The sequence below is a fragment of the Lipomyces doorenjongii genome (assembly GCF_038497915.1).
Source record: "Lipomyces doorenjongii strain NRRL Y-27504 unplaced genomic scaffold V1508scaffold_58, whole genome shotgun sequence".
Lineage (NCBI taxonomy): Eukaryota > Fungi > Ascomycota > Lipomycetes > Lipomycetales > Lipomycetaceae > Lipomyces > Lipomyces doorenjongii.
The window spans coordinates 53602-65397 of record NW_027118125.1 but is presented as its reverse complement, the minus strand read 5'-3'; the positions used below and the strand labels follow the sequence as shown (position 1 = coordinate 65397).

The 11796-nt window shown below is 46.5% G+C and overlaps 6 protein-coding genes across 6 annotated transcripts; 3 read left to right on the top strand and 3 right to left on the bottom strand.

Annotated features, from left to right (window-relative positions):
• Nucleotides 1-584: 584 nt before the first annotated feature.
• On the top strand, nt 585-1808 carry V1508DRAFT_405999 (Aldehyde/histidinol dehydrogenase; the record flags this gene model as incomplete). The annotated part of the gene is made up of 2 exons (XM_066938737.1): nt 585-849; nt 898-1808. The coding sequence occupies 2 exons, from the start codon at nt 585-587 to the stop codon at nt 1806-1808; spliced, it is 1176 nt and encodes a 391-aa protein (XP_066793842.1).
• V1508DRAFT_423472 (uncharacterized protein) lies at nt 1782-3395 on the bottom strand. The gene is made up of 3 exons (XM_066941170.1): nt 3155-3395; nt 2669-3088; nt 1782-2611 (listed from the first exon to the last, which is right to left on the bottom strand). Exons 1-3 carry the CDS (start codon nt 3165-3167, stop codon nt 2280-2282), a joined length of 765 nt encoding a protein of 254 aa, XP_066793841.1. The 5' UTR covers nt 3168-3395; the 3' UTR covers nt 1782-2279.
• Nucleotides 3396-3420: 25 nt separating this feature from the next.
• V1508DRAFT_441342 (uncharacterized protein) lies at nt 3421-4902 on the top strand. The gene is made up of 2 exons (XM_066942289.1): nt 3421-3876; nt 3932-4902. Exons 1-2 carry the CDS (start codon nt 3654-3656, stop codon nt 4852-4854), a joined length of 1146 nt encoding a protein of 381 aa, XP_066793840.1. The 5' UTR covers nt 3421-3653; the 3' UTR covers nt 4855-4902.
• V1508DRAFT_375042 (uncharacterized protein) lies at nt 4696-6327 on the bottom strand. The gene is made up of 5 exons (XM_066937564.1): nt 6095-6327; nt 5727-6048; nt 5584-5669; nt 5404-5534; nt 4696-5349 (listed from the first exon to the last, which is right to left on the bottom strand). Exons 1-5 carry the CDS (start codon nt 6181-6183, stop codon nt 4961-4963), a joined length of 1017 nt encoding a protein of 338 aa, XP_066793839.1. The 5' UTR covers nt 6184-6327; the 3' UTR covers nt 4696-4960.
• V1508DRAFT_423463 (acyl-CoA N-acyltransferase) lies at nt 6328-8233 on the bottom strand. The gene is made up of 2 exons (XM_066941169.1): nt 7869-8233; nt 6328-7815 (listed from the first exon to the last, which is right to left on the bottom strand). Exons 1-2 carry the CDS (start codon nt 8154-8156, stop codon nt 6517-6519), a joined length of 1587 nt encoding a protein of 528 aa, XP_066793838.1. The 5' UTR covers nt 8157-8233; the 3' UTR covers nt 6328-6516.
• A 159-nt stretch (nt 8234-8392) lies between these two features.
• V1508DRAFT_441339 (Alpha/Beta hydrolase protein) lies at nt 8393-10537 on the top strand. The gene is made up of 6 exons (XM_066942288.1): nt 8393-8604; nt 8664-8775; nt 8822-8895; nt 8945-9151; nt 9197-9204; nt 9250-10537. Exons 2-6 carry the CDS (start codon nt 8687-8689, stop codon nt 10126-10128), a joined length of 1257 nt encoding a protein of 418 aa, XP_066793837.1. The 5' UTR covers nt 8393-8604; nt 8664-8686; the 3' UTR covers nt 10129-10537.
• Nucleotides 10538-11796: the final 1259 nt, after the last annotated feature.

Sequence of the window (11796 nt, the reverse complement as noted above, 5' to 3'; positions counted from 1 at the left end):
TTCAGTTAGTAATCATATAGCTTAGTTATGCAGTGTGATATCATATACGAGGGTGTTTTGACGGTAATTCATTGCATGCCAATCTTTGCCGAGTACTATTACGTGGAAGGGGCAGTCTATAGTTAACGATATCCTTAATCATGATGGGCAACAGACTGTCAGGCGTCATTTAGTACAATTAATCTAGCCGAAGATATAGAGTCACTTTAGAGTAGATGTCATTATTAATGCTTCGGTTATCAAGCCACATCAGAGCTTCGTTCTGATATGTGTGCGCGGGGCAGGTCACCCACTTTATTTCACCACTACCCCTGAAAAACAGTACGAAAAAATATGACTCTTGTCTGTGACAGTTCCGTGGCTTTCGCGATAAAATATTTGGCTACCAATTTATCGTCGTCTCCACGTCCCTAATCGACCACAGTGACAAACACATTATGGCGGAAGAGATCGCACGAATTGCTAGCGCGTCCTCCGCGGTCTTACGTCCAGTGTCTAACGCTTCGCGGGTGAGAGCGCTTCAGAATATCTACGAATTTCTCCGGGCTGGCAAAGACAAGATTCTAGAGGCGAACAAGGCCGATATGGAAGCAGCCGAGAAAGCGAATGTTGCAGCGCCACTCATCAAACGACTCGATCTTTCCAAAGGCGACAAGTTCGACACGATGCTACAGGGAGTGTTGGATGTGGCTAGTCTGCCAGATCCTCTTGGAAATGTCACGTTTGCGAACAAGTTGGATGACGGCTTGGAGTTGTACAGAGTTACATGCCCAATTGGCGTTTTACTGGTGATTTTTGAGTCGAGACCAGAAGTTATTGCGAATATCACTGCACTCGCCATCAAGTCTGGTAAGTAGCATATGCTTTTCGATAGAACCCTTGACTAATACATGGTAGGCAACGCTGTTATCCTGAAGGGTGGTAAAGAATCATTCCATTCCTTCGCCGCGATATCAGGGCTGGTACGAGAGGCTCTTGAAGGGACGGACATTCCTCCTGGCGCGGTTCAGTTGATCGAATCCCGACAAGAAGTCTCCGAGCTCTTGAAGCAAGATAAATACATTGACCTTGTCGTTCCGCGTGGCAGCAACGAGCTTGTCCGATCAATAAAGAGCAGTACCAAAATTCCCGTTCTCGGCCATGCTGACGGATTGTGCTCCGTATATGTCCACTACGATGCGGACGTTGATATGGCGGCACGTATTGTGGTTGATTCAAAGACGAATTACGTAGCGGCTTGCAATGCCGCTGAGAGCTTACTCTTGCAGCGCTCTGCACTGCAGTCGCATTTACCGACCCTAGCAAAGGCCCTGATAGATGCCGGTGTGTCCTTGAAGGTCACGCCTGAAATCTCAGAGTCTTTGAAGCAAGCTGGTATAGAAGGCACCGCGAGCGCGACGATCGCGTCTGCGGAAGAGAAGGATTTTGAGACTGAGTTTTTATCACTTACAATTGCGGTCGCGGCTGTCGGGGGAGTCGAAGAAGCAATCAAGCATATTAATTCCCACTCGTCGAAGCACACGGATAGCATTGTTACCGCAAGCAAGGAGATTGCTGACAAATTCTTGAATGGCGTTGACAGTTCCGGCGTGTTTTGGAACGCTAGCACACGGTTTTCAGATGGCTTTAGATATGGATTTGGCACAGAGGTTGGTATTAGCACAAGCAAGATTCACGCTCGTGGACCCGTCGGTTTGGAAGGCTTGACTTGCTATCAGTATCAATTGAGAGGTACTGGACAAGTTGCAGCTGATTACGTTGGAGCTGGAGGAAAAAAGGAGTTTAAGCACGAGAACATCGATATTTAAATGTTATATGTGAGACAAAATCTAAGGAGTTGACAGGACCGCATCTTGTATCTACCTGTAGCTGGCTGATCTTGCAATTTATAGAATATATTTTGCTCGCAGTAAGTCTCCAAACGTTAAGCAACGCTTAGGGTCATCCCACATCCCTCAGCACCTACGTGTTAAAGTTGGTCGGGAGATTGCGTGCCTCTGCATGACACGAATCCACTGTCACATCAACTTATGAATAAGATTTCTACGCAACAGTTAGATATAGCTCTCATGACACTGTCCCATCTTTGGGAAGAAACATGTATTATGGACATCATAATATGTGTAAACTAAAACGATGACACCATACCGTCCAGACCAACAAAACCCAGTAACCCTCCATTCCCGAAAGCAATATTAAATAACTATCCTGCATAGGTCCGCACTAAATTTCGACATTATACAAATAAAAAAATACTATGGATGTAGCCAGAATGAATTCTAATTGGCAATCGGGGTACGCTGCCGACGGCGAATAGGCACTCTCTCGTAGCCATTCAAGCTCTCCTCATCCTCGGTAAGATATCCGCGACTAGCGGTGGAGCTAGATTCGTCGCCTGACTGAGCGATGAACTCGAAACCTTCTGAGATGCCGCTCTCACTGGCGGTGTCTCCTAACCCCGACCCAAACTCGCTCTCTGCGTGGCTAACCGCCTCATCATTTTCAGATTGAATAGACGGAGTTTCAATGCTGGCCTCCGATGATGTATCCCAAACGTTGTTGTGTTCATCATGTAATCTATACAAGCTGGAATCGACTTTGCTCACAATTTCTAGTTGATATATCTCGTTAGCTTTTGGCGCCATCAACGATAGAAGCAATATCGTACCGTATCTAGAAGGAGACCCTTCCTCATCACTCGTAGAGTATCCCGCATGTGGCGCATTGCGATGTCTCAGTCCCTCACTGCTCGAAGCCATAGCAGAAGGTCGAATCTTCTCTTCGTGACTTCTAATCCACTCGCCAGCAGGCACCATTAAAGCCGTCTCCTCCGGATCGGAAAATTCATCCTCCTTATCATGATTATCGTAAAGCTCCATCATCTCCTGATTATCAGAAGCTGTCGCGAGTAGTAGTCTGGCAGCGCGTCGTCTTCGACTACGCTGCTCCTTTACAGCGGCGATTGCCACCTTCAAATCATAGAACGCATGTTGAATATGATCGGCGATGTTCTCTCGCTCATGAAATACTATTATTCCTAGAGCTATCCCCGCAGTGACACCTAGTCCGATTCCTAAAACTGCTGCGGCTGGGAAGACTAGTCAGTAATGCATGATGCACGCTTGATGATTCACGACACGATGATCTGCCATACCTGGAAGTGGCATCTTTATTCAAACCCACAACTATCGATTCAAAACGGTTAAATCTTCGATATGTAATTATATTCTAGAATCTCCGCAAATAAAATACACCAAACTCAATAAGGCCGTGAAGATTATGAAAGGTGCTGCAGCTGTAGAAAGCTAGAGGAGCGACCCCGTTGTCCCACGCACAGCTTGCGTCACGAACTACCGATTACGCCTCCAATCAGCCCTGTAGTCAGCCACAATTGCCCTAACCCGCTGGTTCCCTAAAGTATAAAATTCCAGTGCTCTATGACAACACCAGCCACTGAAGATGTTGCAAGGACTCTCGAAGAGCGATGACTGGTACTGCTTTCTACATTCCTGTCTGACAACTAATACCTCTGGTACTATATACTAGGAACCAAAAGAGTCTTACATAAATTCCATTGAGATCATGATTTGAGAGTTGAAAAGCTTTTTGCGATCGAAGTGTCAGATTATAGAGAGTTCGAGTGCATCGTCAGCATGTTCGATTTCAACACCGCCGAAGACGATCTACCAAGTTCTGTTTGGCAGTTGGGGATCTACGACGCCCATTGTCATCCAACAGATAATTACAAAAAGCTAGCAGCAGGTTTGGATATTATTGACATCTCCAAGCTTACTATTATGGCCACGAGGCTGGATGACCAAGTTAAAGTCCACGACGCGGCTACGCAGTATCCGGAGAGAATCGTTCCCAGTTTTGGTATGTCTATTGCAAGCTTCAGACTGGGATGCGAGACATTAAGTACTTCATGCAGGATACCATCCATGGTTTACTCACTTATTATACACATCGCCATTGCCACCTGAAAGTAAATACGTTCATTATCGCTCGGTTTTATTGCCCGAACCGCCAAAGGAGTTTATGGACCTCCTACCTGACCCCGTCAGTTTATCCTCCTTTATCGACATCCTTACCGAAAATATAGAGACGCATAAGCATGCGCTAGTTGGCGAGATTGGAATTGACAGGGCATTCAGGCTCCCGAAATCCGGGAAACTAATATCGTACGAGGAATCAGACACAGATGACAGCTCAAGTACTTCATCTGAAGTGGCGAACGGTCATAATTCAGGCGACACCAAGAAGTTAAGTCCATACAGAGTGAAGCAGGAGCATCAGACGGAAGTATTACTTGCACAGCTACGCGTCGCTGCCAAGTTTCGGAGGCCAGTGTCTGTGCACGGAGTTCAGGCGCACGGAGTATTGTACGAGATATTTAGTCGACTTTGGACTGGATACAGCAATCCTAGTCGCAGGCAGAAGAAAAAAGAGAAAGAGGAGCAGAAGTTTGTTAAGTTGGATTTGGAAGATGGAACGGCGCAGTCGGATAACAATCCTCTGCCGTTTCCCGGGCGGATTTGTCTGCATTCTTATTCTGGGCCTCCTGACCAGATTAAAGTATGGACAAACAGAAAGTTGCCAGCGACTGTATATTTCTCCTTCTCTATTCTGGTCAACTCCCGTTATGAAGAGAAATTTAAACAAGTCTTGAGATCAGTTCCGGATGATAGATTATTGGTCGAAAGTGACTTTCCTATGGCAGGCAAGACAATGCAGGCATTGCTAGCAGAAATCGTTAAGTTCGTCTGCGAAGTTAAAGGATGGGAACTAGAGCAAGGTGTAAGAACTCTGGGGAATAATTGGCGGAGGTTTGTTTATGGGACGGATGACTTATAAATAGCTACTGCATCAATGAGGAGAATAAACATTGCATCTTATGAACCCAAGCAAGCGCAGACCAACACTCGTTGGATACACAATGCAATCCCAAAGAGAGCTGCAATCATGTATTATCCAAGCTACCTGTACTTGAGGCAGCTATGGCTGTACTTGACGCAGCTATGACCGAACCATCAAGATTACTAACCCATCTCAGAGCCCTCTGAATGGGCCACGGCAATATTCTCAAATACGGCATACCATGGACATATATAGGTCTTCGGATTTCTCCCGACTTTCCATGTGCAATCTTGTCGACAATCTCGGTTGCAAGGTCGCGTGGCTCGACAACAGGCGCGAGGAATTGCCGTGGAGGATAGATATCCTGGAACATTGGTGTCCGCATTTGACCAGGAAGGACAAGCAGCGTTTGGATTCCAGGATACTGAGCTAACTCTACTCGGAGCGTCTCATACAGTCCTAGCAAGCCGGCCTTCGAAGCGCCGTATGGCCCTATAAGGCGTGAGCAATATCCCTCTCAAAAGACGAGCACGACAGGATAACTACCGTAATAAATTGGACTTGTATAAGACAGTGACGAACCAACCGACACTATGTATCCCCGATTAGCAGAAATCATTCCCGGAAGTACGCATCTGATAGTATAAAACTGTGACAGAAGATTCACGTTAATCGTCCTGCTGGGATGTCAGTACTTACAACAAGAAAGAAAAGAAATTATCATACAATTGTATATCCTCAACTGGCATCTCCCACAAACTACCACGTCTCTCGACACCAGCGTTATTCACTAAGATCGTGACAGGTCCCAACTATACAGCCATTTAGCACGCACACAACCGAAATGTCCCAACCGTCGGGAAACTGACATCCTTTGCAATCTGAGTTATCGATTTGGCAATATCATCGTAACTCCCCACGTCGCATTTATAATATTTAACTAAAGCCACAGGAATATCAGGAGCTTTAGCATCCAAAACAGCAACTTTTACACCTTTCGACGCGAGGAGAAAGGCAACGTTGTAGCCTAATCCTGAGCTTCCACCAGTGACAACTGCAACATCGCGCTGCGAATCTAAGCGCGTGGGACCGCTTTTATCGGACACATACTGGATAATTTGATACACTACTACCAGAATAGCATAGATCTGTGAAAGAATAATTTCAATGTCGCTAGCTGAGTAGATATTCCTGAATTTCGTTAGCAGAGCCCGAGAACAGAGGTGCGAGACAATACGCTTTCAAGATCACTGGTACCAAAATAGCGAGGTAAGGATTGAGGAAAATATTATTCAGCGTATGGATTATTAAGTCGATTGTAATCATTTCGAAGTCCGACTCGGAAATTCTGAGACTCACTTAGAATGATAGATATTTCAATTTAGAATATACCGCGTCCTGCGGCCCAGATATGAATGTATTCTTCGCCTGGTTGTCGATTGTTGCAGACTCGAAGCAAAACAGCGCCGCACAAGTGCGTCCGTATGCTGATATACACGTGTCTGACTGACTACTAACATTCCTACTAACGACAGTTTCCATACAGCAATCGCATTAATGTCAGTTATACATATACACAACTGGTGACGAAATGCACGAACTAGATATTTACATAGTCCATATATCATATCTCAACTTTTGCCTAGCAAAATGTGCACTTTACAGCATTATAACAGCGACACCACTACGTTTCTCCATGTCCAATTTACCATCCTCACGATATCCACCGCCAATAGGGAATGCCTTGTAATTAAACAAATAGTAATTCAAGTATCCATCACCCGCGCCAAATTTGAGCTCATCCAAAAACAATGGGTTATCGAGCAGTGTAAGCGCGTTGAAAACGTCGAAGCCAAGATTTTTAGCTAGGATCAAAGCATCGTTGAACAGCACAAGGAGCCTCTTCTTTAACAGTGTGGTGCATTCTGGATGTGTCCTAGGTAGAGCCAAACCGGTGGTGGAAGCGTAATAAAATTGGTACGCGGCAACCAGGTTGTCGTGCATGGGGTTTCCAATGACTGTGGACGGGAGCGTATAAAAGGAGACTAAATCGGTGATGACACCATCCGCGCTCTCGACGACGTATGCCCAGACAACTCGGTCTTTATCGGTTTCGTCATTCAGAACGGATTCAGTTCCGTAGTCGTGCATCAGCCAGTGTAGAAGTTCTTCTTTGTCGAAAACCGGCGCTAACTCGAACTTGCTGAGGTACGCGACGAGAAGGTCATACACCTGCCCGATATCGTCACGTCGCATCAACCGCAGACCAGGGATACTTGTGATACTCGGCAATTTATACTTTGCGACCATTTTTGCCTTCGTCATGCCCGGTGGCAATGGACTGAATCCGACTTCGTTGAGCTTAGTCCAGTTGAGCGATCGATGATAATATCTGCATGTCGACACCGGTTTGGGGAGGACAATGCCAGCAGTATACAATGCCTGCCAAATACCTTGCTTATTCACACGCCGAGTAACTTCCTTAATAAGCAGCGGCGCGAGACGCTTAGATCGTAGCTTTTTGTGAATACAAAGGAAGTTGATCTCAGCCGACGGTATAGTCGTGTTCCGCACACGCAAACGCACAGGAATCCCAGAAATAAACGCAACCAGCTTTCTCGTGCCAGCAACACGCACACCAATATGCCAATCTGGTCTGAAATCTGGCGCACGCAACGCCCAGTCCAAAAATCTCGGTGGATAATTGAAGCGAAACGTTGAATCGGAATCCTCTACATAATTAGCGTACAAAAGATCGAAAATCTCCTTAATCACGTCGGAATTCGAGAGATCCATTGTATCCCACTCAAATTCCTTGAGTAGTGGGTATGGACTGTCTGGGATGTCGTCTGGAGTCTTGCAGCTGTCGATGGGACCCTCGTCGTCGATCTTTTCGTCAAACTTGGTGACGGGCTGCGTTCTCCAAAACTTGTAATCTGCCATGGACTTCTTCTGTGGCTATAACAGCAATTAGATTATCTCTTATTAGTTTCAATTTAAAACAAACATGCCTGCTCCTGAATAGCCAGCTGTCGCAACAAATCCTCTATGCTTCTAGTATTTGTAGTCGCCGCACTCGCAGAACTCGAGCTAGTCGCAACAGTCGTCTCAGAATCAACTTGTCCATCCACGACTGCATTCTTTGCTTTCCTTTTCTTGTTTTTCTTTTTCTTTTTCTTTTGTTTAGAACTCTCGGTCGGCGTGGCAAGTTGTCCTGGCTGGCGCTCTTCTTCCTCGTCTTCCTCACCAGACGATGATTCGGCGTGATCCTCTAACGTTGGCTTGGTCGGGTCAACCATTGCTGTCCACTCTCAACTTCGAATAAGGCAAATAATCGTCAATATCGATGGACACGACAGCTTTGCGAATTTCGTTCTCGAATAAGAACAAGAAGACGAGCACGAGCAGCTGCAAGACTGAAATATAAATTGTGTCGAGCTACTCACTTACAGCCTCAGATGTAACATCTACGTTGCATTGCCCCTGAATTTTTCCACCGCCGCAATTGGGAATTACACTTGTACGTCCGATAGGAGAGGGTTTTGTACCACACTGTCATGCTCACTGTTGGGCCGTTGTAAACCGCTCTGGCGGGCCCATTCAACAACTGGTGTGTTATTTTGTACAGTAGTCCAATTCCTTTCGCTACCTTAAACTTGGGGCATTATTTTTATAGAATATAGAAGGATAGAATTTTGCGATTTAAAATTTGTCTTCCGGAGATCAGACAGATTCGGCCTTAGTCAGGTACATATTCGGATTACTGATGTCATGTTTTGGACGGATTTTGGTCTGATAGTTGATAGTGATCGCCGAATATTTAAGCACAATGGCGATTTACACAAAAGCTATTTTGTTTGCAAGCGTCGGATACTTGTCATTCATGGTGTCCCTTTTGTTCGAGCCTGTTCAGCGCAAGTAAGGATGTACTGGAGACTGCCAGGAGGTATGCTGACGTACACAGTCTTGTCTTTTTATATCGCCTTCGTCTTGGGGGCAAGGAAACGGTTTATCATCCCGAATCTGTTGGATTTGCACGTTAGTCCTCGTTCCCTCGCACTCCTCTTTGAACACTAACGAAGTTCAGAGAACCAAGTCGCGCCATTTTGGCTTACGATGCCGGACGGCGTGAAGCTGTTTGGCTGGCATATTCTCCCGCTTGATGTCTATGCAGCGCATAGGCAAGAGCTCCGAGGACTGTCTGCGACACAGGATTCTATTGATTCTGGTGAATTCGCGAAGAGACATCTGGAGATTCTGAAAGAGGATCCTGATGCTCGAGTTATAATATACTGTATGTCTCCATTTTACATTTGAGGCAATTGCTAACGCGATGTAGATCACGGAGTAAGTTTTACCACGCGTACGAAAAGGTATTGTGCTAACTTGCAGAACTCTGGCTGCATTTCCGCCATGCATCGACCAGATATCTACCGATCCCTGATCTCGACCTCACCGGCTCACACACACCTCTTCGTAGTCGACTACCGTGGTTTTGGTATCTCGGGCGGCACGCCATCGGAGGAAGCCTTAATCTCTGACGGGGCTTTCACCGCAAAGACCATTCTGAACATGACCGGCGTCCCAGCTGATCGCACAATTTTGATCGGCCAATCGCTCGGCACAGGCGTGATAATCGGCGCAGCCGACCTCCTCACGCAGAGCGATCCCAAACTGGAATTCCGTGCACTTGTGCCAATCGCTGGATTTGCGTCGATCGAAGAACTGTTGTCGACGTACAAGATATTCGGAACGATCCCGGTACTGGCTCCATTCAAGAGCTTCAAAGCGTTGCAGACGCTACTTGCGCGACAGCTTCGATATAAATTTCATTCGGATGTGAGGATTGAACGATTTGTGAGGAACTCGCGCAAGACGAAGGTTTTGGTTGTGCACTCGTTCGACGATGAGCATATTCCTTACTTTCATGGGGAAAAGCTCGTTGACGCGGCAATTATGGGCGCATTAGAGTCCGAGGCTGATGATGCAGGGCAGTCATCCGGCCAACATTTGAAGCGGCTTGTCGAGATGTCCGAGGACGAGCGGCACGGCGTGTTTGAAATAGTAAGCGTCGGCGAGCGACAAGTCCGTGAGTACGTGTTTTGGCAGAAATTCGGCGCGACAGCTGAAGTGGTCGAAGAGTCGCAGGTGTCGCTGACGTCGGAAGTACGGAGAATTGGCATGTTGGCTGTCAAGTGGGGTGGCCATGACATTGTTCCGAAGTCCACGGACGTGGTGCTCGCAATCCGCAACATTTTGTATGAGGATTAGAATGCGAGCAGGCCGGTGGAGCATATACGGCTCTCATGTCGTCTGATGTCTGTTTGCTATAAATTTTATTGTTTGGTAGGGTACGTAAGCTTCAGTAGTAGCTATCACCGACCAGGATGTGACCGCAAACATGTCACATTCTGATAACAAGGTCCTTTCGTAAATTTGCAACGCGCTAGTCCGCTCGCACGCGTTTGCTGTATGGATGTTGCGGAGTTATGTATAATTATCAGTACGTGGAGCAGAGTTGCTTCTAAGCTGACCAGGCTGGTGCGTAATCAGTAATGATAATTTGTTTGTGTTTTCTCGGAAAACTGCGTTGAGGCATATGCGAAATCGAATTTACACGTGGAGTTTATATATTTCACATATGTATTGAATAGAAATAGAACCGACGAAGTCAAATGCCATCCAGGTTCAATATTATAGCTATGCATTTTGTTACCTGGAGCGATTCGCTATAGGGCACATATGAAAGCGCAGATACAGGCGATTTGCCCGCTCTTCATGATATACAGACGTAGAGTGGTATCTACGTGAGACGTCTTTAGATAGTGCCGACATCTGTGTTAGGAATCCCGAGTTCGACTTAATCTATCTATAACAGTACGGGTTGCATGTGCCTCAAGAATGGCCTAAAAGTCTTGCTTGACATGGCCGGCCAGTCCAGTCTGTTTCGCCCAAAACCAAGTCTTCAGTGTAGTACATGAACCGACAAATGTCACTTGGAGCTGGTCACCCTGAGTGCAAAAATGAAGTAGATAAACATCAATAAGTACCCTGATCAAAGCAGGCTGAATAAGCGCATCCGAGGGATGAATGCAGGATGTTTTCCGCATCCACCGGAGCCGGCGACTGGTTTGGGCGAGTTTAGATTCGCGCTATTTGGGGCAACGAATGGTCGGAGCTAGACACGGGCAAAACCTCGTCCGGGTAAATGATGGCATATGCGAATTTGATTTGTGCACTTAAACCATTAAAAATTGCATCGTGGCGAATATGCGGAGGATTGCGGCTGGTCCGGATGATGCACAAAAGCGTCACATGTCGTCACCCAAATCATCTGTTGGCCGGAACATTCGTTCATTGGTCGCTCGCGCCGAAGAGCACGTGTCCATGGAACAGACTTCCAAACGTGGACAGCCGTAGAACAAGAGTAGCTGTATATCAACTAAGGGGGCCAGCCAGGGCAGAGTGGGCTAATGCGAGTGCTCTAATGTAAGAGACAGCAAGCTCGTAGATGTGAGAGGAGATGATGTGGAATTTACTGTGGCGAGGCAGCTCTAGACAGTCTTAGTCTTGCATCAATCCGGTGGATACTAGCCGACACCATTTATTAGAGCATGGCATGACTGCATACTGGATGCTAAAAACATACTGTGTTTTATGAGACAGAGAGAGGAAAGTAGGAGCGCCGCACCGCATAGAACGCGTACCACATTCTTTTGATCCACTGAGCAATAGTTAATTTACTAACAGTTTCGTGCGGTCAGGTTTGTGTGTATAAATTACAATATTACGGTTGGAAGGACCGGGCCTGTGCGCCCCCACATTTGCACCGTGCGATTTTGAGTGAAATGCGCGCTCGAATCAACTTGCCAATTCACTCACGGACCCTGGTGCCACTTGCCGTGATATCCGACAACGCGTAATCGCCGAACTATACTC

Bases quoted from the DNA above. Each gene is read 5' to 3' on its own strand.
- V1508DRAFT_423472 (XM_066941170.1), bottom strand. The intron at 2,612-2,668 runs GTACGATATTGC...TATATCAACTAG, and splicing joins AGGGTCTCCTTCTAGATACG to AAATTGTGAGCAAAGTCGAT.
- V1508DRAFT_441342 (XM_066942289.1), top strand. From the start codon at position 3,654: ATGTTCGATTTCAACACCGCCGAAGACGATCTACCAAGTTCTGTTTGG. The intron at 3,877-3,931 runs GTATGTCTATTG...TACTTCATGCAG, and splicing joins GAGAATCGTTCCCAGTTTTG to GATACCATCCATGGTTTACT.
- V1508DRAFT_375042 (XM_066937564.1), bottom strand. From the start codon at position 6,183: ATGATTACAATCGACTTAATAATCCATACGCTGAATAATATTTTCCTC. The intron at 5,670-5,726 runs GTCAGTTTCCCG...ATGGCTGTATAG, and splicing joins TAACTCAGATTGCAAAGGAT to TTGGGACCTGTCACGATCTT. The intron at 5,535-5,583 runs GTATGATAATTT...ACATCCCAGCAG, and splicing joins CCAGTTGAGGATATACAATT to GACGATTAACGTGAATCTTC.
- V1508DRAFT_423463 (XM_066941169.1), bottom strand. From the start codon at position 8,156: ATGGTTGACCCGACCAAGCCAACGTTAGAGGATCACGCCGAATCATCG. The intron at 7,816-7,868 runs GCATGTTTGTTT...TTGCTGTTATAG, and splicing joins AGCTGGCTATTCAGGAGCAG to CCACAGAAGAAGTCCATGGC.
- V1508DRAFT_441339 (XM_066942288.1), top strand. From the start codon at position 8,687: ATGGCGATTTACACAAAAGCTATTTTGTTTGCAAGCGTCGGATACTTG. The intron at 8,776-8,821 runs GTAAGGATGTAC...TGACGTACACAG, and splicing joins TTCGAGCCTGTTCAGCGCAA to TCTTGTCTTTTTATATCGCC. The intron at 8,896-8,944 runs GTTAGTCCTCGT...AACGAAGTTCAG, and splicing joins CGAATCTGTTGGATTTGCAC to AGAACCAAGTCGCGCCATTT.